Source organism: Phocoena phocoena, chromosome 16 (assembly GCF_963924675.1).
Source record: "Phocoena phocoena chromosome 16, mPhoPho1.1, whole genome shotgun sequence".
NCBI lineage: Eukaryota > Metazoa > Chordata > Mammalia > Artiodactyla > Phocoenidae > Phocoena > Phocoena phocoena.
In genome coordinates this window covers 17,588,957-17,615,486 of record NC_089234.1, presented here as the reverse complement: position 1 = coordinate 17,615,486, position 26,530 = coordinate 17,588,957, and the positions used below count along the sequence as shown (strand labels likewise).

At 43.1% G+C, this 26,530-nt stretch overlaps 1 protein-coding gene across 2 annotated transcripts; it reads left to right on the top strand.

The window, feature by feature from the left end:
- The first annotated feature begins 1,613 nt into the window (after window positions 1-1,613).
- Window positions 1,614-26,530, top strand: ACSL5 (acyl-CoA synthetase long chain family member 5). Of its 2 annotated transcripts, XM_065894073.1 has the most exons (20): window positions 1,614-1,790; window positions 5,405-5,510; window positions 10,755-10,819; window positions 10,940-11,041; window positions 12,649-12,748; window positions 14,071-14,249; window positions 15,014-15,046; window positions 15,135-15,186; window positions 15,989-16,062; window positions 16,387-16,464; window positions 17,566-17,700; window positions 18,804-18,938; window positions 19,464-19,559; window positions 22,259-22,331; window positions 22,610-22,698; window positions 22,982-23,098; window positions 24,592-24,735; window positions 25,358-25,459; window positions 25,934-26,005; window positions 26,390-26,530. In XM_065894073.1, exons 1-20 carry the CDS (start codon window positions 1,635-1,637, stop codon window positions 26,528-26,530), a joined length of 2,049 nt encoding a protein of 682 aa, XP_065750145.1. In that variant the 5' UTR covers window positions 1,614-1,634. The 2 variants fall into 2 exon arrangements, with proteins under 2 accessions (XP_065750145.1, XP_065750146.1); XM_065894074.1 differs by lacking the exon at window positions 25,934-26,005.

The following is a 26,530-nucleotide window of genomic DNA, read 5'->3' as shown; positions in this document are numbered from 1 at the left end:
AGTGGAATGAATTGTTTCCCTCAATGGCAAAAGTTCCAGGTGCCAGCTAATGGCAGCTGTCCCAAAGCTCTGAGGGTGGCTATGACTTTTTATTGGACTTGCTTTGCTCTCTTGATTTTGAGTAGGAACATTTAGTTTCATCTCTGAGATATAGGGTGTTGCAGTAAACTTTAAAGAATACAAAATCTGAAATGCTTTTGCTGTGACCTGTAAGGGGCCAGATGAATTCAGTCTCCTTGAATCTTGTGGCTAGACTCTATAAGGAAAAAATGGGTTGTGATTTTGTAGATTTTAACGGGGAAGCAGCAGTGGCAAATGATGAGTGACCTTGGACAAGTCATTACTTCTGGGAGTTTCTATTTTCTTTGTCTGTAAAGTGCGACTTCAATTAGATAATCCATGCAAACAACCCAGCTCAGTGCCTGACGTAGAGTTGGTGCTTATTTGTTTGTTGCTCTTATTGTCCTAGTCAAGTCTGAAAGTTGTGAGGCAAGAGCTGGGGGAGACTGGCTTCAGCGAGAATGAGTTCCTAGGACCCACTCAAATGTTAATGCCTCCTGTCAGTAGTTTGAAGCTGGAAACTACAAGAAAAGCTGAGTTGTGGGGGAAGACTGTTTCTTTTGGTTCGCTGAGATCACTTCCTGGCCTGAATCTTCAATGCTCACCTGCTACCATGTGTCAGGCCCATTCTCCTGCATCCTTCCTGCAGACCTGGCTAAAGTTGCCTCCAATAAAACTGGTTCCTCCACGCTCCCTGGAGGAGAGGACTTTGGACCTGGCAAGTTGTGCTTCTGTTGATTTCTGAGACCCTCCTGATGGCTCAGAAAAGAAAGCAATGAGCAAGGCATATCTGGCCAGCAGGAAATGTCTTTCACAGGAGAATGCTTAATTTCTTTTTTTTTTTTTTGCGGTACACGGGCCTCTCACTGTTGTGGCCTCTCCTGTTGCAGAGCACAGGCTCCGGACACACAGGCTCAGCGGCCATGGCTCACGGGCCCAGCCGCTCCGTGGCATGTGGGATCTTCCCGGACTGGGGCACGAACCCGTGTCCCCTGCATCGGCAGGTGGACTCTCAACCACTGCGCCACCAGGAAAGCCCGAGAATGCTTAATTTCTAAGATGGATGGTGTCACCTCTCCTGAGGTTCCCTCTTCTGTCTGGTTTATACTAGGGAGAGGCAGTTGCAAGAGTCCTTCGTGACCCTCGTTCTGCTTGGGCAGGGGGAGCTCTCTGGAGCCCCCTCCTCTGACTACCAGCTTATTTTGGGTCCAGAGGGCTTCTTCTAGGCTTTGTCAGTCAAAAAATTAAAGGGTAGTCCTTTCTCAAAATTGTCTGGAAAATGATTAACCTGTTTCCTTTGATCCTTTCTGCCTTGTGGGAGGACAGTCAAGTAGCAAGGGTAGAGAATGCATTCTACTATTCTCGACAATGTTAAGGTAAACAGTGGGAGAAATTCAGCTGCTAAAGTGGTCCAACCCTGGCTATTTGGAGGGCTAGAAGCTGTGTGTGTGTGTTTGTGTGTGTTCTTTCTGTAAACATAGAGCTATTGAGTAAAAATATACGACCATTTCCTCTAACTTTTTCTTTCCTTCTTTTTTATTTTAGGCCTGAATTTCCTGCTGCTATTCACGAAGATGCTTTTTATCTTTAACTTCTTGTTTTCCCCGCTTCCAACTCCGGCACTGATCTGCATCCTGACCTTTGGAGCCGCCATATTCCTGTGGCTGATTAACAGACCTCAGCCCGTGTTGCCTGTTGTTGATCTGAACAAGCAATCGGTGGGACTCGAGGTAACTTACCCAGCACCTTTTCAGTTTGTCAAACTTGATCGAGCACAAACGAATTCAAGACCTGAGGATCACTGGTGAAGGAGACTTGGGTGGGGCGGGGGTTAGTACGGGAAAATAAGCCTTTTTGGTTAGCAAAACAACCCAAAATCTGTAAGTTAAACTTTCTAGTCATGGCATATTTTCCTTTGTAATAAAAATGAAATCACAGCTTTTACTGGTTTTATGATGCCAGTAATCTAGATCTGGGGTTGGCAAACTACAGCCTGCAGGCAAAATCCACCCTTTTCTGTGTGAGTAGCAAGCTAAGAATGTTTTTTATATTTTTCAAGGGATATGTAAAAAAAATTAAAAAGAGTGATAGATCATATGTGTTCCACGAAGCCTAACGCATTTACAAAGCCCTTTACAGAAAAAGTTTGCTGACCCACGATCTAGATGAGGGAGTCAGTACTTTGGGGACAGGAGAACATTTTCATCAAGACATGCAGTGTCTGAGAATAGTAAAGAAGTTATTGAGTTAAATACCAGCTTTGAGGTAATGTTCCCTCTTAAAACGACAGACATTGAGCTGGGCTTTTCCCCTCAATTCCCTGACTTTTCAGCAAATCACACTGCCTCCTATATCTCTGAGCTAAGGGAAACCTCCAAGAATTTTCTCTCATGATTTTTCATCTTCAACCCTTTTCAGAGAAAAGAAGCATTCCTGTTCCTTTGTAAAGCTAACCCCTTCTGATCTTTTTACAAACTCTGTTCTTCTACTCGGGAATCTTACTCCAAGTTGCCTCCACTCTCCGCCTGCCTCCCTTTTATTTGGAAGATTTTTAGCAGCATCTTCCTGTCCTGCTGGTCCTGCTGCTTCAGGCCACCATCTCTTTTCAATCCTCCCTTTTCCCCAGAGTCTTTAAGAGCAGTCCATTTGTTGATTCCCTCTTCTGAACTTCCACTCACTGAGAGCTGACCTTTATCACTACCATCTCCCCAGACTTCTCTGCATCACTCATAATCTAACTTCTTAATTCAGTGATTCTTCAGCCTCTTCCTTTCAATTGACTTGACACTTCTGCTTTCCTGAAACTTCTACTTTTGCCTTTCATCGTATCCTTCAATGAGATTTCTTCCTAAGAAAGAAAGCTTTCTTTCTTTGTCACTTAAGTTCTTTCCTCTCCTCATCTTACAGTGTCGGTCTCACCATCTCTTGATTCCTCTAAAGCAGGGGTTGGCAAACATGTTCTGTGAAGGCCAGACAGTGAAGAGTTTAGGCTTTGCAGACCACGTGGGTTGTGTTGCAACTACTCCACTCTGCTGTTATAGCGTGAAAGCACAGGAAATATGTAAATGAATGCGCACGACTGCGCTCCAATAAAATTTTAACAGTGACAAGCTATGTTTGGCCCCAGATTATAGTCTGCCAGTCCCTGCTTTCAATCCTCACTTCTTTTGAGAAAACCCCTCCTCTTCTATGACATGAATATGTACCTAAAAGTCTATGACGCCCAAATCTGACTTTCTACTTCTGACCTCGCCTGTGAGTTCCAGTCCATCTCAGTGACACTCAGGTACCTCAGGCTCCACACATCTTTGTACTGCATGTCTTCTCCCTTACACACACACACACACACACACACACACACACACACACACACACACACACGCATGCACCCATTCCCGCTTCCCTTCCTGCTCTATCTCACTTAAATGCATCTCTTCTTACCCAATTGCCTAAAGTTGAGTTGAATCATCTTTCGTTCTTCCTCAGTCCATCTATGTAAGTAGACAGGAAGACCCCATCTTTCTTTTCTAGAAAAAGAACTTTGTTTCTTTTCTTTTTTAATTTTTTTTTTAATGGTTTTTTTTGGCTGCGTTGGGTCTTCGTTGGTGTGCGCAGGCTTTCTCTAGTTGCAGCAAGCGGGGGCTGCTCTTCGTTGTGGTGTGCGGGCTTCTCATTGCGGTGGCATCTCTTGTTGCGGAGTACAGGCTCTGGGTGCGTGGGCTCAGTAGCTGTGGCATGTGGGCTCTAGGGCACAGGGTCAGTAGTTGTGGCACATGGGCTTAGCTGCTACGTGGCATGTGGGATCTTCCCGGATCAGGGCTCGAACCCGTGGGCCCTACATTGGCAGGCAGATTCTTAACCACTGCATCACCAGGGAAGTCCCAAAAGAACTTTATTTCTGATGTCTTGACTTAATGTGACATCTGATGGAAATCTCCTGATGCTCCAGATTAAGTCAGATCTCTTGTTATATAGCCTCATGGATTACCTTGTACTTTTATAACCCTTATCTTGATAGTAATTTACAGTTTTGAATGCTTATTTAATTGATGCCTATGCTTCTCTAAACTAACTTTCATGAGGGTTGAACCATGCCTATAGCTCTTACTGCAGCTCCAGGATCTAAATCAGGGCCTGATCCTGTAGTTCTGCTGACATTTCTGGACAAATCCCTAGCTACTCCCTCTTTCTCAAATACCCTGTTCTCAAGCTGCCCACCAGAATCTTCAGTGTGCTTTCTTGCCTCTGTACCTTCTTTTTTTAATTTTAGTTGAAGTATAGTTGATTTATAATACTGTGTTCGTTTCAGGTGTACAGCATAGTGTTTTTTTTGTTTGTTTGTTTGTTTGTTTGTTTTGCGGTACGTGGGCCTCTCACTGTCGTGGCCTCTCCCGTTGCGGAGCACAGGCTCCAGACTCACAGGCTCAGCGGCCATGGCTTACGGGCCCAGCCGCTCCACGGCATGTGGGATCCTCCCGGACTGGGGCACGAACCTGTGTCCCCTGCATCGGCAGGCGGACTCTCAACCACTGCGCCACCAGGGAAGCCCCGCACAGTGTGTTTGTTTTTTGGGTTTTTTTGCACATGATGTTCCATTATAGGTTATTATAAGACACTGTATAACTCCCTGTGCTATACAGTAAATCCTTGTTGCTACCTCTGTGCCTTTGTTCAGGCTATTCCTTCACTTTGAATTATCCTCCTTTCCCTCTGCTCTACGAAACCACATCATTTTGGTAAATGCTTACTTATCTTCAAAGTCTCAATTGAAATATTATTTCTTCTCTGTAGCCTTTCTACTTGATACAGAATTGTTCATTCATCTCCCAAAACAATTATTACAGCATGTACATCACAGTATTATATTTGCATGTTTTTCCCTTCTCACCCTACCCCAGCTCCAAAAACTCTCATTTATGGGGTGCTCATGGGCAGTAATTTTGTCTTACCTCACTTTGCATCTACAGTAGTTGCCGAGTGACTGGAATATAGTATGCATTTGATAGATGTTTAAACCTCACATGATTTTTTAAAAACGATATAACTATAATATTATCTCGTGTGTGTGTGTGTGTGTGTGTGTGTGTGTGTGTGCACGCACGTGCGTGTATGCCTAGGGAGGTGGGGGGAGATTGCCAAAAACATAACTGTGACAATCTCTGGATTTCTCTGATATGAAGACACCACAATTTTGAGATTTAAAAAATTGATTGACTGAGTACTAAAAGGGTCATCGCTGTGACCTCAATAGTCAGTGTTTATGTTCTTTTCAGTTCAATCCATAAGGGTTTGGAAAGGGTGGCGAAAGACTCAGTCTTAACCTAAACTTGGTCTTGTGTCTTAGGGAGGAGCACGGAGAGGTCCTTGCCAGGACAATGACCTAATACGTTACTACTTCTCAGATGCCAAGACGATGTATGAAGTTTTCCAAAGAGGAGTTGCTGTGTCTGGTAAGCCTGGATGTCTCACCTTGCCTGTAAGACCAAGGTGGGGTCCTGTTCCATACCTCTCCTTCCCAGTCTCGCTTCTAAAACTCTAGCTATTTAAATGCGGTGGTCCAAGAAGAATCACAAATACAGCATGGAGGGGACGTGAGCACAGAATCAGGATGGGTGCTGTAAACTGTGTAGTAGGACAGACTTGGGTTTGAAACCCAGTTCTCCTATTTTCAGCTGTGCGACTTTACATAAACCACTTTGCCTCTCTGAACCTATTTCTCACTTAACACAAGGAGAACTTCCTGGCCAAATTGTTGTTAAAGAGTTAACAGTTGGAAAGTATTTTGATTGATTCACTAGTAAATTATATTTGTTTAGGAACATGCTTTTCATAAATGCAATTCTCTGCATTATAGAATCTGAGCCAGAATTAGTATTCAGACCTCCTGACTTCTTACCTCGCCCTTGCCCCCAGTGCCATACTGCTGGCCCGTGCTGCTGCCCATAGTATCACAGAAGGTAATTATCTTTTGGACTTTCTTAGAAACATCACCACATGAACTTTAGTAGGGTCATTTGGAAAATATCAAGGCTCAGTCATTCTATCTCTTATCATTGAACATGTTGCTAGGTACACTGGTTTCCTTTCAAAATCAACTGACTTCTAACTCTCGCTATAACTTTTATCTTTTGGGTGATATTCAGTGCAGGCGGAGGTTTACCTCTGTGACTTCTTCTCATCCCTTCCCTTCTGCCTTTGAATTATGACTGTGACAATATTTAATAGTCGAGCGCTAACCAGCCTATCGTTTGCACGGATATATCATCTACTTTATCTTCCCTACATCACAGGGATTAGTTGCTATCACCCCATTTTTATTTATTTTTATTTTTTAAATATTTATTTGTTTGTTTGTTTGTTTTGGCTGCGGCTCATCTTAGTTGCGACATCGTTGTTTGTTTGTTTGTTTTTGGTTTCTTTTGGCTGCGTTGGGTCTTTGCTGCTGCGCGCAGGCTTTCTCTAGTTGCGGCGAGTGGGGGCTACTCTTTGTTGTGGTGCACGGGCTTCTCATTGTAGTGGCTTCTCTTGTTGCGGAGCACAGGCTGTAGGAGCCTGTGCTGTAGGCGTGCAGGCTTCAGTAGTTGTGGCACATGGGCTCAGTAGTTGTGGCGCACGGACTAAGTAGTTGTGGCGCACGGGCGTAGTTGCTCCGTGGCATGTGGGATCTTCCTGGACCAGGGATGGAATCCGTGTCCCCTGCATTGGCAGGCGGATTCTTAACCACTGCGCCACCAGGGAAGTCCCTCACCCCCATTTTTTAAAGCAAGGAAACAGAGACTCTGAGATTCAGGAACATTTCAAAGAAGACAGAGCTAGAAAATGTTGACACTGATACTGAAATTTAAATCTGTCTATCTGGCTAGATTATTCTATTTTACGTCAGCTCTTAAGTGTTTTATAAAAGTTGTTGCACCTCCAGACAATGAAAGGTTTTTGTAAAGAAAACTTATATCTGAAGTCTCTAAAGGGGACTGTACTTACTATTTGTGGCTCCAAATTAGTACCGATTTAGACTTCCAGGCAAATAACAAACACAAACCAATGCAACCATTAGTTTTATTTATTTGACAACTTAAGATAGTATATAGCTAATACAATAGACTTTCCTTTGGGATTTCCCATTTTTTGAAGTTTTCTTCACTGAGCATGTGTTGTTATTGTAACTAGAAACAAGTCATCGAGCGTGTAATATGTGGCACATAACACTGCTTCATTTAGAAATTTTATTTCAATACTCAATTTAAACTAAACAGATAAAGTTAAAATGGCTTCTCATGTAAGTAGCTTGAAAAATCCATCCTGGCTATTTCCATAGAAAAATGACATGTCTGTTTACAACTGGGATTGAATACGTCAGCCCTAACCTCTATCTTTAACCCCTACCCAGTAGATGATCCATGTTGAGAATCATCTGCAGATAATGTTTAAAATATAGATCCTCTGGCTCCACCTTGTTGTTTTTTTAAATTTAATTTTATTTATTTACTTTTGGCTGTGTTGGGTCTTCGTTGCTGTGCATGGGCTTTCTCTAGTTGGGGCGAGCAGGGGCTACTCTTCATTGCAGTACACAGGCTTCTCATTACGGTGGCTTCTCTTGTTGTGGAGCATGGGCTCTAGGCATGCGGGCTTCAGTAGTTGTGGCACGCAGGCTCAGTAGTTGTGGCTCACGGGCTTAGTTGCTCCGCGGCATGTGAGATCTTCCTGGACCAGGGATCGGACCCGTGTCCCCTGCATTGGCAGGCGGATTCACAACCACTGTGCCACCAGAGAAGCCCTCCACTGTGTTTTACTGAATTAGAATTCCAGATAGTTTGACCTAAGAATATGAGTTTTTAACAAAGCTTTCCAGGGATTCTGCATGCCGGAGTTTCAACTCTACCCAGCTTTGGGACCCAGTTTTGCTGAGAAGTTGTTAATGATTCTTTTTAGATGGCCACGTCTTAGAACAGAAGATCTAAGTTGCTTAAATTAATCAAAGGCTAGGCTGTTGCCTGGTCAGGACTCTGGCTAATCAGACTGAAGCTGATTAGGGCACAGAGTTGAATGAAACCCCAGTTGGTTCCCCTTTGGGCCAGTTATTTGACTTGTTCCTTGGTCATGGGCCTCTGCTAGTATTTTCATCAACAGGGAAGTGATAAGGAGATGCAGTATAGTTTTTCCCACCTTCATCAGCTCTGCCACTTACTGAGTGAGCTTGAAGCTGTCTAGCCCTTCATGATTCTTGGTACCATGGGGATAACAGTAGTTATTGGGAAGACCCAATGAGTTAAAATGCCTAGCACAGAGTAGGCTAGGTACCATAAATGGTACTTATCACTGGTGATTAATGTCAGCACAGACAATCCCGTTGGTAGAGCACCAGTGGCACACACTCTAGGCTGGAGCACTGGCTGTGAACTCTAAAGCAGGACTTGCCTGTGGCTTCAGAGAAAGTCTCAGTCTGAGACTTGACTTCTTGAGCGTTCATGCAGCTGTTTCAGCAGAAAGAAAAAGAACTAATGTTTCCTGTGGACAGTCTCCACATTCATTTTTTTTTAAATATCTCTTTAATCAGAGTGGCTATCTCTTTCCTGCTTTCTCTCCTTTTTCCTCTGTCACTTAGTCTGGAAGTTCACTTATTTACCTCTGAATTCCTAGTGACCTTCTCTTTGAATGCTTCCTTTGGGCTAGACCTGAATTCCTCTTAGCAATTTGGCTAAATCCTCTATGTAAAATTTCCTTCTCTTCTGCTTTTCTATTTATAACTCAGTCTCGGGCTTCCCTGGTGGTGCAGTGGTTGAGAGTCCGCCTGCTGATGCAGGGGACACGGGTTCATGCCCCGGTCCGGGAAGATCCCACATGCCATGGAGTGGCTGGGCCCGTGAGCCATGGCCGCTGAGCCTGGGTGTCCGGAGCCTGTGCTCCGCAACAGGAGAGGCCACAGCAGTGAGAGACCCGCGTACCGCAAAAAAAAAATAATAATAATAATAAAAAACTCAGTCTCATTCTGGCTTAGATGTGGGATCTTCTCGGCCGGTTAGAGTTGTTCCTTAGCCTGACAAGTACCATGACTTGCACGGCTTCTGTGGCTGCAATTACTATTTACTCTAGTAAGTGGATGTTCCCAGACTTATCGTAATTTTAAATAAGGCTGAGTAGTTTCAATGTTCAGAAGTGTAATTCTTCTATTGTCAAATGTAAGACAATAAATATAAGTTGTAAAAATATTGATGGCCAATGTGTGTGTACATGTGTGCTCCTGTATGTACTCGTATGTGTGTGTGTTCTTGCAGTTCTTTATGAGTCTCAGTATCTCAGAAGACACGCTCATACAAACGGGCAAAGTACGTTACCAGATAAAACTTAACAAATGAGGGAAAAGGCCCCACTTTAATAGCTGTTAAAGAAACCTAGACTAAAGTAATAACTTCTAAATTTTTTTAAATTTTATTCATTTATTTATTTATGTTTGGCTGCTTCGGCTCTTAGTTGTGGCCCACGGGCTCTTTTCGTTGTGGCGCGTGGGCGTCTCTCTAGTTGTGCGGGTTTTCTCTTCTCTAGTTGTGGTGCACGGGCTCCAGGGCACGTGGGCTCTCTAGTTGTGGCACATGGGCTTAGTTGCCCCACGGCATGTGGGATCTTACTTCTCTAACCAGGGATCGAACCCACGTCCCCTGCATTGCAGGACAGATTACCACTGCACCTCCAGGGAAGTCCCTAAAGCAATAACTTTTAAAACCTATTTAACCAGAAGACATATTAAAAAGAGACTATTTAGTGTCTATGACTTGATATATTGCTGGTTGGAGAAAAGCAGATTGTCACAGCTGCTTCACCAAGCAATGTGGTGCCAAGTACTAAAAACCTGAGCCGTGTGACCAACCATCCTCACTCCCAGCCGCTGCCACCCTTCCCAGCACAGTTATTTCATTTTAAATACTCTATTCTAAGAAAATTTTCTAACTTTGAAATGATCAGTTGGAAAATATGCATCATACCATTACCATTACCAAGACTGAGGTGTCAATCTTGGAAACAATCTCAATGTCCATAATGAGATAAATTCAGCTATACAGTAGAACCCTTCATAACTTCGCCATAATAAGGCCATTGAAATCTCTACAGAGGAGAAATAATTACAGGGGAATATTTATATCAAATGGGGGAAGGAAGCAGGATACCAAAATATACATGTGGAATGAATATAACCCTGTAGAACTATCAAAGGAGGTATGAAAGAAAACATCAGCCTTAACAATGGTGTTTATGTGACGAGATTATTGATGCCTTGTATTTTGATTTTTTCTAAATTTTTATGAACACATATCTCTTTCATTGTAGGGAAGCTCAATCCAAGATTATCCGATATGGTCTATTAGTGTTTACTTGCGGGCTTTTGTTTGTTCACCTCATGTGGGCTAGTCCATACTCATGGCTTTCCCCAAATGCCTGTCACCATGGGGGTCACACATTCCAACATGGAACCACCCTTGTTTTGTAGCATTTCCCAAGTGTTTCGAATGTAGTTTGCAAGGCTCCCTCTGCCTTTGAGAACTGAGTACTTACTGCGTTTGAATTTCCTTGGCACATAAGAGAAGCTCGCATCTTTACTGGATTTATCCTTTGTGTCTTGTCTCTTCCTAACCTCCTTTAACCTTCTCTGGTCCAAAGAATTTGCAACTGGAGCTGATTTTCATTTAATGTTATGTTTTTAGACAATGGGCCTTGCTTGGGATATAGAAAACCAAACCAGCCCTACAGATGGCTGTCCTACAAACAGGTAAGTCAGGCCCATGATTTTGGATAAATTCTTTTGCTTGTGTGGTTATCTTGAGCTAATATGATCTCTTTTGGGTCTTGACTGCTTTTTTCTCTCTCTCTTTACGTCTCTCACTTGTAGGTGTCTGATCGAGCAGAGTACCTGGGCTCCTGTCTCTTGCAGAAAGGATATAAGGCATCACAAGAACACTTTGTTGGCATCTTTGCTCAGAATAGGCCAGAGGTAACCATCCTGAAATTAACTCAAGGAAATGAGTCAGGGCTACATCTAAAGACTTTAAACCCTACCCCAATCCAGCACTCTGACACTTGCTGATGACTTATCAAAGCTGTTTAAAGACCTCAGATTCTTTAAATATTGTTCCACTTAAAAGTTACAGTGCAGGACTTCTTTAATCCTGGTTGAATGTCTAGTGCTATTTGCTAGGTGACTGGACTTCTCTTACATGTCTCCCGTTATGTGTCATTTTAAGTCAGTCTGTTGTATGAAGAAAATAAGGAAGCTATGAAGGACTGGCAAGTAAGAGCTTGAGGATGATGTGGAAAGGGATGAGTTTGTACTAGAATTGGAATTTGCACATTGTACGTGAACTAGCAACCAAGGCATCCATTGCTACTGAGACCAGCTGTAGCCATCTTTCCACAGTGAGCTGAAAATAGATTTTAGACATTAAGATGATTGGAATTAAGCTTATCTTCAAGTTCAAGTTAAGTCATTAGACCCAATATCCTCAGAGAAAGCCTTTGTATGTTTCAGAAGAGTTGGATGACATGTGCTCACCTAAGCCAGTTGCTTAACTAAAAATCCAAGAGGGCCCTGGCTGCACTTTTAGGTGCATCTACATACTTTATGTTCATCACACCCAGCCTCAGTAAGAAGAGATATCCTTGACTCTAGTTCAGGAACTTAACACCAAACCTAGTATCTTAATCTGCTAGGGCTTCCATAACAATATACCACAGACTGGTGACTTAAACAACAGAAATTAATTTTCTCACAGTCCTGGAGCTTGGAAGTTCAAGATCAAGGTGTCAGCAGGTTTGTTTTCTCCTGAGGCCTCTCTTCGTGGCTTGTAGACGGCTGCCTTCTTGCTGTGTCCTCCCATGACCATTTCTCTGCCATCCCCTGTGTTTCTTTCTCTTCTTATAAGGACAACAGTTATATTGGATCAGGGCCCCATCCTTATGACCTCATTTAACCTTAGTTACCTCCTTAAAGGAGCTATCTACAAAAACAATTGCAATGGGGTTAGGACTTCAACATAAATTTTAGGGGGAACACAATTCAGTTCATAATGCCTACACTGACATTCAAGGTCCACCATTAGCAGATTCCAGCCCACCTTTCCAATTCATTTCCTGTCACTTTTTATGCTTTCTGTTATGTACTTAGTGAAGTCATGCGGTCCTATCTTTGTTCATTCACTTCCTTCTTCCTTGAATACCTTCTCTGCTTCCATCTCCATGACCAAATCCTACCTGTCCTTCAAAGCCCTGCCCAATTTCCATCACTTTTCCCAAAGCAGTCCCAGATAGCCCACCCCACCCCTGAGTGTGACTCTACCTCAAGACTCCCTAATGCTTTCCATAACACTTATGGATAGAACTTACTACACTCTCCCTTTGTTGTCTCTGTACCTATCTTATCTTCTTTATTTAATTATATTTTATAGCATCAGCAGTGGCAGTCCCTAGGGCATCACAAAAAAGGTGATTTTTTTTTTTTTAACACAGAGCCACCAAATAAGCATTTGTTGACAAAATGACTGAATTAGCACATTTCCTTTTCAAAGCGTAAGCTAGTCCTTATTTGAACTTCTCTCCATACAGTGGGTCATCTCTGAGTTTGCTTGTTACACGTACTCCATGGTAGCTGTCCCCCTGTATGACACCTTGGGAGAAGACGCCGTCATATACGTTGTCAACAAGGGTAAAACTTTGCTATTACATTTTTTTTTAACATCTTTATTGGAGTGTAATTGCTTTACAATGGTGTGTTAGTTTCTGCTGTATAACAAAGTGAATCAGCTATATGTATACATATATCCCCATATCTCTTCCCTCTTGTGTCTGCCTCCCACCCTCCCTATCCCACCCCTCTAGGTGGTCACAAAGCACCGAGCTGATCTCCCTGTGCTATGGGGTTGCTTCCCACTGGCTATCTATTTTACGTTTGGTAGTGTATATATGTCCATGCCACTCTCTCACTTCGTCCCAGCTTATCCTTCCCCCTCCCCATGTCCTCAAGTCCATTCTCTACATCTGCGTCTTTATTCCTGTCGCTATTACATTTTAACTTGATTCTTTCTTGATGCTGAGTAATTCCTCATTATCTGTTTTTGTTAGCAGACTTAGAATGCTGTGGCCAGAAAAATGCTCAAGTCTCTCTTGTCCTGTAGTACCTATGATATAATTTAGAGGGAAGTTACAAAAAGCCCATGAGGCAGGTATATAATCAGATAGAAGTTTCAATGAAATGCTTCAAGGTAGCGTAGTATGACAATACAGTTTAGCAATAAGACTACTTTTGCTGGCAACCCTGGATGAAAGGCCACAGTTAGTGAATAACTTTTTAATTGACTGTATCACTGTGAAACTACTAGTTTAATTTCCTATTCTTATAAATCGAAGTCAGTATAGCTTACCGGCAGGTACCAATGTCCATGCTGAGTCTGTGGACCAAATTACCACTGTTAGAGAAACAAGTTCAAGTTCAATGGGCAAATAAGACATATACTAGATGTTACTTTCTGTCCCAGAACTAGTAGATTAAGTGAGTAGATCCATTTGAACTATAGACATAATCAGAAGTTTTCTATTTGTGTAAACAAGTATCAAAGCAAATGCTAACATTAAAAATCATAAATGCTTGTCTGCTAGAATCCCACTTGCCTCCTCCTTTACCTTCTAATCCCTCCTCCCCTCTCCCCTAGGTAAAACACAATGGCAGGACCACATCTACATGATTCATACACGTTGTCTGTATTCTTAAGCAGAAGGAATTTTGTGGCTCCTCTAGAAACTATAAACTGTTAAGTGCATGCAAGGAAATTAAGTGCTTCTGTTTCAATTAAGCTTATTTATTATCAGTGGAATGTTTCAGATTTTATACATTACAAATCTGATTTACAGACATAATCTCCTTTGGGGACCCAGTAGCTTTGAAATTTTCAAGAATCTCTTCCTCTTTGCAAGACAATCGGGTACACAGCAAAGCAGAAGGGTAACCCCCGGCCCTATTTCTGCTTTCAGCTGAAATCGCCACGGTGATCTGTGACACGCCCCAAAAGGCATCGGCCCTGATTAAGAATGTGGAAAAAGGCCTCACCCCGGGCCTGAAATTGATCATCCTCATGGATCCCTTTGACGAGGACCTGAAGAAGAGAGGGGAGAAATGTGGAGTTGAGATCTTATCACTGCTTGATGCTGAGGTATGGGTCTGAAAGTCAGCTCACAGCTGGAAGGCTGGGCTGATGCTGTGGGCAACTTGCAGGACTTCTACACAAGGGAGTAAGCTGTTGTTCTCCGGGGTGGAAGGAGAAGAGTAAATTACACTCATGCTGTGAAGCGTTGGGAGTCATTTCCCCAAGACAACTCAGCGGGTGAGGAAGGTCTGTGGTCAGTGTGCACAGACTTCCAAGTAGAGGATTTATAAATGCAGAGGCTAGGTGGCAGTTAAAGATACGGTCCTGGAGCCAGGCTTCCTAGGTTCACGTTCCAGCTCCACACCCATTAGTTAGGTGGCCTTGGGCCAGTTGCTCCACATCTTCCTTTCCCCCTCTGTAAAATGAGGATGAAATAGTTCTTACCTCACAGAGGAGTTGTAAAGGGTTGTATGAGAGAAAATAAAGTGCTCAGGACAGTAATATAAAGTGTAGTAAGCCTTGAAATGTTAACTGTTCATTTTATTCAAAACGATTTAGCAGTGGTCCTAGAAGACTGAACCATAGGAGTCTGATGGGAAGTTTGGACATTTGGGATCGGCCCTCTTGAGTTGATACTCTAGAGAAAACTTATACTCTACCCCAAGGCTTCCATTGTACCTGAATGTTGCCTCTGGGCCTGATGCAGGTTGGAATTTTGGTTGTATTCCCACAGAGGTGTACTCAAGCAAACGGGGAAGGGAGGGCTGTATTTGTCCTAAGTCTTCCCAACTCGACTAATGTCTTTCTTTCTTGGTTTCCTGTTCATGCAGAATTTAGGCAAAGAGAACTTCAAAAAACCCGTGGTAAGTTTGTTTCTGCCCAAATTTGAGTCTTTCCGTATTCAACTTCCAAAGCTCACGGTAGACTAAGCCCTTGTGCTTTCCCCTCCAGCCTCCTGCACCAGAAGATCTGAGCATCATTTGCTTCACCAGTGGGACCACAGGTCAGTGCCCAGGAAGTTGCCCCAGAGGCCCCTGGTCAGCCAAAAACATGGCTTGAGCCACTGACCACTAGTGGGCTGGTAAAAATACCCTACAATAAGCCCTATCCATAGGGGCTTATAATCTAAGATTTCTGAGTACAGATGCCTGCATAGAAAAACCTATGCATAAGCAAATAAATTTCACTGAACACAGTGGGAGGTGTTTACATGCTATGGAATTCAGGGCTCTTAAAGGTGGCATCAGAAAGTCAACTTTATCCCCCAGCCCAGACTCTCTCAAGTTGACATCACTGGAGTGGTTTCACTCAATCAAGACAGCCCGGTGGTAGTTCTACACAGATCACTCTGTGTCCTCTTTCTCCCCTGTATGTAGTTACCTAGCTATTAGAACTCAATAAATTTTAACATGATCCATGATGATCTAGAAGTTATATCCATTCCACTGTGCCCAGTTTATAAAGTGATGGCTAGGTAATGTTGTTAGATCTGAAGTCTTCAACATGAAAACGGCACGGGGAGGGGGGCGGGTTACTTGGGATTTTCTTTCTGACTGTGTTGCTGTCTGTGACTGTGGCTATGCCCTGTGTGGTAGGACAAGGCTAAGGCTGCCGTCAGAAGTAGAATCTGTGGAGGCATCAGTCATTCATAAGCAGAGTCATACACTGTTCATACAAAAAAACACAGTGACAGGAGAAGCTCTCTGCTCCCTGGAACAGAACCAATCGAATGTAGCTTCTCATTTCAATGCCAAAGGCTACCTATTAGCCATTTAACAGATCTTCCCACCTCTTGTTTCCTACAGGTGACCCCAAAGGAGCCATGTTAACCCATGAAAATATCGTTTCAAATGCTGCTGCTTTTCTCAAATGTGTGGAGGTCAGTGGTCACTTGAAAAGGAGGCCCTCGTTAAAATGGGAATCTGTCATAAGATTTTAAAGTCAGAGGAGGCAGAGGGGGAAGAAACAGGTTGAAGGCCGGAGTGTGGACAAATACTGGTGCATCTTTGCCTAGAGTTTTGCTCTTTTAGGGTCACTGCAGATCTCTGCACTCGGTGCAGTTAGGGCGCCCCTTAGAGTTGCACAGTGCACACCTGTACAACTGTGTGCAGCGGTCCTAGAAAGAAGCAGCGTTTAAATCTTCTTTGGAAGAGAAAGTTGGCGTTAATCCACTGTTGTCTTCTTTCCATTTCCTGATCTATAGCATACTTTTGAGCCCAGTTCTGAGGACGTGACCATATCCTACCTCCCCTTGGCTCATATGTTTGAGAGGGTTGTACAGGTAAGGATCCTATATTTCTAGCAGGTATGTGAAAAGAAGGTCCTGACTTGCTAGTCCCACGTTTATTCCAAAGGCAGCTCTGCAACATTTACAGTCTTTGCTCTAATGTGAAGGACATGGGCAGGGAGTTGGCATGGCTGAGTCTTAATCTTGGCATCACCCCTAACCTGCTGCAGAGCCTTCTCTGCTGAGTCTGTGTGTGTCCCACGGAGCAAATGCTTCCTCCTGCCTTCACACAGGGTGCCTGCCAGTCCAGGGAGCTCATAGCCGGGAGCTTACTATCTACCCTCAATTCTGAGCAGGGATACGAGGCATTGTTTTTTCTGTTTTCTTTTGTTTGGGTTAGAATTTTTGAAAAGACCTAGGGTTGGAGAAAAGGAGTTCCCCACAGAGGGGTGGAGAAGGAGCCTTTGATCCAGGTAAGGTGTCCAGAGTGTTTAAGGTGGAGCCGTTGAGGACCGTGCAGCAACTGGGGGGAGAGCTGGCCTTCTGTGAGCGGACGCCAAGCTTTTAGGCTACTCTGAGGCTGATTGGAGAACCGAAAGCAAAAACACAGGTGTTATTAGGCGTGGAAAATCCTCTCTCTGATCCCTGCTTAAATACCTCTTCAACCAGCTTATCTGTTGATGCATGAAATGCCAAAATGGAAGATTCAGTTCCTTGGGCTAAAGTGTTGATATCTGATTAATAAAATATCAATTCTAATAAGCATATTTTTTCACATTTTACCATTTCTGAAACTGAGATGGTCTTACAATTGTAGGCGTGTTCTAGTTTGAGTGGCAGTGTTTTTTCTTAGTGCTACATAAGGAATGGTCTCTTACAAAGAATGATGCCTTAGACCCTCACCCAGAGCTGTGGGCAGAGTAGGGCTGGGCCTTCAGTCTCACAATCTGTCTTACCTGTCCCGCCACCTCAGCAGAAGTGAGTTTCCATCTTGCCTAGGGGGTAGGGTCTCAGAGTTCTGGGTACCTGAAACTTCAGGGGTCGGGTGTCCTGTCCAGAGAAAAGTGCCCATGGACCTCCTCAATTCTGTTCCATACAGACCCCACCCAAAGTGGTCCTTTGGCTCTGAGCTCTGCTCTTTGGTTTTGTTTTTAGGCTGTTGTGTACTCTTGTGGAGCCAGAGTTGGATTCTTCCAAGGAGATATTCGGCTGCTGCCTGATGACATGAAGACCCTGAAGCCCACAGTCTTTCCTGCGGTTCCCCGACTCCTTAACAGGGTCTATGATAAGGTGCTAACCTTGCTTCTGTTGGGCTGGCCCTGAGCTGCCGGAGCTGTCTGGGGCTTAGGCCTGACTAAAGCTCTTAGGAACTCTATGTTACTAAGAAACGTGCTCCACTTCTACCCCCAACCCCTACCAGCATCCACTTATAGCCACACGTACAACTGCAGCCATGAAAGACCATAACAGATGAAACTCCCTCTCCTCTGGATGAGATTACTTGGATGTGATCTGGAAAGAGATTAATTCAGAGAGTTGGGGAGCCCCTCAAAATTCAGCTGACTTACTGGTAAATTGTTACTCTGATTTCATAACACCTACTGGTTTAGTGTGCTTCTTGCTGAGGTGCCAGGCCCCACGGTAACTATTTCAGATGCGTTCCACCATTTAATTTCTACAAAAGCCCAGGAAATCATGCCAACACTTACAACCCCTAACTTACAGATGAGGAGACTGAACCTTGGAGGTTAAATAACTTGTCCAGGGTCAGATCTACTAAGGAGTCGGGCCAGAATCCCACTGCCACATAACAGTTTTAGCTGTCATTGATCACTGCTCTGTTTTTCATTAAGCTTGGCAAAATGGTGATTTTTCTAATCCAAGCATTTCTCTTGCCTTCATTAGCTGAGATTCTTTCATAAAGGCATGAAACTTATTTGATTTTTTCCTTTATCAGTCTTCAAAATAATGAACTGGTACCCCAGCGATCTTCAAAAATGGCCAGTGGGATGTTTTCTTTGTAATGTTATGCCACTACATACATACATATGATACTGAATCAAAAGTCCTAACAGTGGTACCCAATCAGCTGTTTAATCAGTACTCCCAGGTAACTTTGGTGTAGATAGATGCTGACTACCTTTTGAGGACATGCTATCTGAGTTGTCAAGGTTGTTTGCTAAGGACAAGGAATTTGGAGGAGCTGGAGCTCTGTGTGTATGTACTAAGTTCATTTCTTTCTTCGTGTGGGCTCATCATTATTCAGCACACCAGTGCATGAATAAGAGCCTCTTCCTTATGAAGCTAGGAGGCACTATCTCTTGCTCACTGATGAATGGCCTTGGTGAGTATCTCCAATAGGTTTCCAACTAAGAGGAGCTGTCACTCTGCAGGTACAAAATGAAGCCAAGACACCCTTTAAGAAGTTCTTGTTGAACCTGGCTGTCGCCTGTAAATTCAGTGAAGTGAAAAAGGGTATCATCAGACGCAACAGTGTCTGGGACAAGCTCGTCTTTGGAAAGATCCAGGTACGTTGGGTAGATTATGGATGGAGCCAGGTAAGTATCTGGGCTGCCCACTGACTCAGCACACTTTGCTTTTCCTTTGATGGTCAAGCATCTCTTTAACTGGAGAGCCTTTTGCACTTTCTGTGTTCACTCACCTTTTGAGATCTCTCTTGGACAACTTTGTCACTAAAGGGATTTGGTCAAAAAGCAGAAAGTGGATTTTTCTTGTTCTAGCACTTTCATTCTCTTAGGTGGTCTGTTGAGGTTGTAGGTAATTTGAAGGGCCCAAGAATACAAATTATCTGAGGAAATCAAAAAAAAAAAAAAATTGCAGGTCTGATCCCAGCTATGGATGGTGGTGACAGTAATAGCTAACATTTTAAGTTCTTTTCTACAATGCTGGACCCTATTCTAAGTGCTGTGTAAATTAACGAGTTTAATTCTCATGACAACACCGGGTAGGTAGGCTGTTCTACCCATTTTGCAACACAGGAAACTGAAGCAAAGGGAATAGTCTTCAGCAGGTCTTTTGTGTCTATTAAACAGGAAAGCCTGGGCGGGAAGGTTCGTTTCATGGTCACCGGAGCTGCCCCCATCTCCTCTCCTGTCTTGACGTTCCTCCGGGCAGCAATGGGATGTCCGGTAAGCCAAGCACCTTTTTTTTGATGATAGCTTATTTCACTTTTGCACAAATAAAGCTATTTAGATAAAAATGAAAACACAGACGAAAAGTACCACAGAGAAAGTCAGCCAGAATCTCAAAATCAAGAGAAAATACCCTTGCAGTCACTTCTTAATGCACCTGTGTACAGAAACCTTTACACAAATGGCATCAGTACTAACAAAATTTTGCCATTTGCAGCAACATGAATGGACTTGGAGGGCATTATGCTAAGTGAAATAAATCAGACAGAGAAACACAAATACTGTGTGATATCACTTACACGTGGAATCTGAAAAAATACAACAAACTAGTCAATATAACAAAAAAAGAAGCAGACTCACGGATATAGAGAACAAACTAGTGGTTACCAGTGGGGAGAGGGGGAGGGGCAAGATAGGGGTAGGGGAGTAAGAGGTACAAACTATTAGGTATAAGGTAAGCTACAAGGATATATTGTACAACACGGGGAATATATCCAATATTTTATAACTATAAATGGAGTATAACCTTTAAAAAAACAGCATCAGTTTTCTAAAATACTTATTAAACAGTGCCCATTAACATTGCTCCTTGTCAAATAAACATCATTTTAATGGTTTTGTAATAGTTTATTGAACGTACCCAAATCAGTAGTCTCCTATTGATGGACACTAGAGTTGTTTACCACTTTTTTTTTGTTATTATAATCAAGTGATAAGGATACTTGTGTATATTTATGCAGTTATCAATTTAGGATAAATCCTTACGAGTGGGGATTATTGGGTTAAAGTATATGGGTTTTTTACATGTTAATGCAGATTATCACACTTCCCTCCAGGAAGGTCTTGTCTTTTTTATGCATTAATGCAAATAATGCACAAGTCCTGATATCCCCATATTCTTGCTAGTGCTTTTTCAGTCACTTAAATCTTAGCCGACGAGATACATGAAAAATCTCATTGCAACTTTGTTTCTTTTATTAACACTAAACATCTTTTCTACTGCTTACGGGCACTTGTATTTCTTTCATGAATTACTCGATTACTTACTTATAGAAAAATGAGCAAAGGATAATTTGGTTCTCTTTCACCTTGCTTCCTAGGAGTTCTTCGTATGGTCATAAAATCAATCTTTGTTGTGTTAGAACTATTTTTCCTAGTCTCACCTTTTTGTACTATGTGTATGTACATATGTACTATGTGTATGTAGTCAGTCACCTTTTCTATGTGGCTCTATAATTGTTTAGACAGGCCTCCTAACCCTCAATATCGCATAAATCTGTTTTCGTCCAGATCTTCTGGTAGCCTTACGGTTTTACTTTTTTCCAAGTAAGTCTCTGCTCCACCTGGAATTTAGTAAATGGGCTTGAGTACAGATACACTCTCATATTTGTTTTTCCACAAACGGCTAAGTAGTTCATTCATTCGGCCAACATGCACAACATGAATGAAACAACGGCTTAAAAGAGAAAAACAAATACTGTATGCTAACGCATGTATATGGAATCTAAAAAAAAAAAGGGTTCTGATGACACAGACGTAGAGAAAGGACTTGAGGACACGGGGAGGGGGAAGGGTAAGCTGGGATGAAGTGAGAGAGTGGCACGGACATATATACACTACCAAATGTAAAATAGATAGCTAGTGGGAAGCAGCCGCATAGCACAGGGAGATCAGCTCGGTGCTCTGTGACCACCTAGAGGGGTGGGATAGGGAGGGTGGGAGGGAGATGCAAGAGCGAGAGGATATGGGGATATATGTATACGTATAGCTGATTCACTTTGTTATACAGAGAAACTAACACACCATTGTAAAGCAATTATACTCCAATAAAGATGTTAAAAGAAAAAAGGTTCTGAATTGATGCCAAGGTCAGAGTTCCTCTGGTCTTTCAAACCAGCATCCTCCTGGCCGGTCTTAATACCTTCCTTTCCCTAAAACCAATAGGTCAGAAGGTCCTATTGCCACACCCCTCCCAGAAATGCCTTCCTCGCCTTCTCCACCAGCTCTGCCTATGACAGGCCATAGCCCCACTGCAGCCCATGCACTTACGTCCCCACATCCCCTCTCCAGTCAAGATTATCCTTTATACCAGGAGCGGGCAAACTGCAGCACAGGCCAAATCTGGCCCGTTGCCTGTATTTATAAGTAAAATTTCAGTGGAACACATCCATACCCATTTATTTACATATCGTCTACTGCTGCTTTGCTGCTACACTGGCAGAGATAAGTCGTTGAAATACAGACCAAGTGGCTCACAAAGTCAAAAATATTCACTATCTGGTTCTATATACAAAAAGTTTGCCAACCCCTGTTCCAAACCATAGCTATTTCCCTTAAAAAATGCTACTCACTTTCTTCAGCTCCTTCAGTAGCACTCCATTGCCTTGGTTCAAGTCTGATTGCCATTGGGTTGCCCATCACTCAATGAATAACTTGCTTTTTTCCATCAGCCTGAAATGCCACATTTCCCAAAGTATAGTATGTTTCCATACTTTGGTCTATTTCTGGACCCTTTTGGTTTTTGAGTGAATCCACAGTTGTAAAGATTTAGCAGCTCAGGCATAAATTCAAGGTATTAGGACACTAAGTGTCCTCCAACTCTCAGAGACCTTGCTTTCCTCATGTCTTGCCATAGGGCACAGCCGGCTCCTGCTTTATCTCGAGTAAGTCTCAAAGCCCTTCTTTGGTTTGCGCAGGTATATGAAGCTTACGGTCAAACAGAATGCACTGCTGGCTGTACAATTACATCACCTGGGGATTGGAAATCAGGTAGGTTCTTTGTCAACTGGGCAGGAGGTTCAGTGGTTGGGAGGAGTTCTAGATGAACTAGGACGCAGGCGTTTAGATAACCTCAGTGCTGTGGATGAATGTGGCAGATGCCAAACCTAAGCTTTGGTCCGGGGCTTCCTATCTTGGCTCTCCAGCACTGGTGCCAGATGACTTTTCAGTTTTATTCCTTTAGAGTCAATCCATAAATCTCTCTGAAATATGGCTGGGATTATCACCGTTTCGCAGTACCCTGGCTGATTCAGTACGGTGTGTTTTAGGCCACGTTGGAGTCCCCATTGCTTGCAATCATGTGAAGCTGGAAGATGTGGCTGATATGAACTACTTTGCAGTGAACAACGAAGGACAGGTGGGTAGGCTGTGCCGGGCAGTCATTTTCAGACAATCATAGTGGGGACATTTGCATCAGAAAAAGCACACAATTGTGAACAGGTTTGTGTTTGATTCTATTCAGAATTTTAGCAAGGAATTCAGTGTCTCTGAGCCTAACTTTCCAGTCCCCACAATGGGGATTAAAATCTGGTGCTCTTCATACGTTAGTGGAAAGCATCAAATGATTCAAGGTGGTAGGAAAGTAGGTGTTTTGCAGCAGACTTTGCTATTGTCACCACCTTGTACCATCTTATGTGCAGATCTGCATCAAGGGCACCAATGTGTTCAAGGGATACCTGAAGGACCCTGAGAAGACAGAGGAAGCCTTGGACAAGGATGGTTGGCTTCACACAGGAGACATTGGCCGCTGGCTCCCGGTGGGTGTTGCTTCAAAACTTCTGGGAGTCCCTACAGAGGAAAATTAGGTGACTTTTCCAAAGAAGAAGTGTAGTAGTCTATTTTGTTGTTGTTGTGATTTTTACTTTTATTGAGGAAGAAATTGTGGTAACTCCATGGGCCTATAGTGTTTGCCTTTTATGAGTTTCAAAGGGATAAGCTTCTTTCCACTTATATATGGAGACATATCAAAACAAGGACGCAGGATTTCTAAACAAGGTGTATGCAGAGGCTAGTTTTTGCCCCTCGGTGACCTTCACAGCCTCTCTTGGTGGAAGACACTGAGACTTTTTAAAAGCATAGCTTGCTAACAATTGGCAGTAAGTAGTCTCTGTCAACCCCCTCTGTTTTCCTAAGAGAGGAAATGAAGGCATGGTAATCATGGAGCCTTAAACCCCTGTGGAGGATATTCCAAGAGCTTTTCTCTCTGGAAGGTTTTTGTCTACGCTGTGCTGGGGGAGCAGGAATGTAACTAGATTTAAAACTCCCTTCTTGCTCAATATTCTCAAGATTTAAGTGATATTCAAGGAATATCCGACAACAGATCTCTAAGAACCCTGGTTCTAATGATGTATTTCACAGATTTGGGTCTAGTGGTATTTTGCTAACAGATCTGTTTCTGCATAACGAAGAGTTCTCAGTTCTAATAAGCCTACAATGTAGGCAACAGATGTGTCCTCCCACTGGAATTGTAAAGGGCTGAGCCTTATTAATCACTTTCAGATAATGTCTGTTAGGCTGAATTGATGGCTAATTTCTTGAGTCGGCCTTGTTAATAGTTCCAGGGTTGGTTCAGTCTGCTGCGCTGTTCAGGGTGTGATCACGTGGACTGTATTTGCCACTTGTCCCAATTCTATAATTCAAATCCCTAAACACCTAAGCGCCTCAGACCAATTAGCCCAGAGAAATGAAGCTGCAAATGACCTCTGGCGGCTGGTCGGAGAGCCCTCCCCAGCCCTGCTTCTGTCCTAACAGGCGCAATTACTGACTTGCTTGATTAGCAGTGGCACGGTAGAGCTGTATAGCCTGCTCCCGGACCTAACAGGAGGGATACAGAAAAGGGAGTCAAGGAGGGGGAGAGCTAATTCAAAAGTCTTAATAAAAGATAACACCTTCCCTATTCCTGAGAGTTCTGGAAAAGGAGTAATTGGAAATTAAGTTGTTGGAAATTCAGAGCTGCAAAATTTCTTTGTTGGATGAGGCAACCATTTACACAATGCCAGTGGGTCCAAGGGACTTTTTCCAAGACTGCCCACTGACTCTTCAAAGACACACGCAGTATAGACAGGTTTTGAAGAAAGCTGCCTTCCTCCCCTTTCCCCAAAGCCAAGAAAGAGACAGGAAAGATTGCCCGAAGGTCAATGGAGAGGTCAAGTTTAAAGAAGGAAGATTACCTCTGACTTCACCTCTCTCTTCACTGACATCACTCAGTAGGGCTCAGAAACACTGATGGTGTTATCTCTGTCTCCTGTAGAATGGAACTCTGAAGGTCATCGACCGAAAAAAGAACATTTTCAAGCTGGCCCAAGGAGAATACATTGCTCCAGAGAAGATAGAAGATATCTACATCAGGAGTAGCCTGGTGTTGCAAATTTTTGTACATGGGGAAAGCTTATGGGTAATGTATATTGTCTTAACAACAGCCAGTTTCAGGCACAGACCATGCCAACTTCCATAGCTAAAGGAAATCTGTATAGGTAGATTTAGGATGAGAAGATCTCAGCTTATAAAACTAAAGAAATGAAGCCACACTCCAAACCTCAAATAAGGCACTATAAATGAAAAAAAAAATTCTTTGAAACTATGATAGACTCTGTAAACAAGTCAGTAGAACTGTTAAAACAGTTATACTAAAGGGTAGCCATTCATTAGAAGAGCCCCATGGTGCACTTCGTTTCCACTACAATAGGAGTTCTTCTGGCACAAACTGTCTTATATATACTGCACTTAAACTTAGCTTCTTGGGAGTGGGGGAGGATTGACATGGACAGGCCAGAGATGCTTTAAGCTTAATGTTGAGCTCCACTTCTATTCATGTTTGAATAGAACATTTTTGTAGAAATGTTGAGTGGGAAAATGGGATCAGAGTTCCATGAGGGTTTGAAATATATGGTGAGAAAACTGTAGGACGCCAGCACTGAATTTCAGGGCTTGGGTACAATCATGCATTCTGAGGTAACGCTTTCTTTCCCCACTGGGGGGCAGTGCTGCGCTAGTTCACATGCCTGTTTCCTTTCCAGTCATTCCTGGTGGGAGTGGTGGTTCCTGACCCAGATGTGCTTCCCTCATTTGCAGCCAAACTTGGGGTGAAGGGCTCGTTTGAAGAACTGTGCCAAAACCAAGTAAGTCTCACTCAGAAAAGCCTATGCCCACCCATCGGCCCGTCGTGGGAAGGGGAGGCCTCCCCAGCTTGGGCACCCACAGCTGCCTAGAGCCTCCTCTCTGGAAGAACAGACCCTTGCTGGGCATGGACTGACTGCTTTTATTAGACTGGAAGAGAGGATGGGGAGTTTAAAAACAACAACCAAAATCCCTATTCTTTTTATAGTAGCATGTGCATTGTGGAAAAAATAACTTGAAAATGAGGAATTAAATAATGCCATCCAGAGAAAACCCCTGCTACCAGTTAGATTTGTTTTTTCTTCCCATGACTTCTTTTCTTTGAGCATCATTTAGGTATCACATGTGCTGGCACATACCCCCATATCCTGCTTTTATCCTGATGAGCTTAGCAGGCATTTTGAATTGGTTCGTGCTCAGCCTTTCCTTTAGGCTCTTTTTCAACAGCCATGCTCTGAGCTGTTTTATATTCCTAGGTTATAAGGGAAAGCATTTTACAAGACTTGCAGAAAACTGGGACAGAAGGTGGCCTTAAATCCTTCGAACAGGTACGTACTACTCATGTTATACCTGGTCTCTCATGTCATAAAGTTTTAAAGTTCGCATTTATAATGGGGTTTAAAATTTTAAAGTAGTTTCCAAGGAACTGATTTTAGAGGTACTATTAGTCCATTAATGACAGTAACCTTTGCATTTACCTGTCTAGCCCCTTCATGCTGTTCATTATTCCTCCTCCTTCTCCACTCATGTCTTTCCCAAATTATTAGTGTGAGAGAATGGGCACGTGTTGCCTTTCTCTTTACCCTCCCACTTCATCAACGCCACTTTTATAAGGGGAAATAGTCTTTAAGGTTCTTCACATAGCATTTAGAGGGCTCTGCGGAACCATCCACATCACTATTAAACACGTATGCATGCATCTTCCCTCCCAGGTCAAACGCATCTATCTTCATCCAGAGCCATTTTCCATTGAAAACGGGCTCTTGACACCAACCTTGAAATCAAAGAGGGGAGAGCTTGCCAAATACTTTCGGACTCAAATCAACAGTCTGTACGAGAAAATCCAGGAGTAG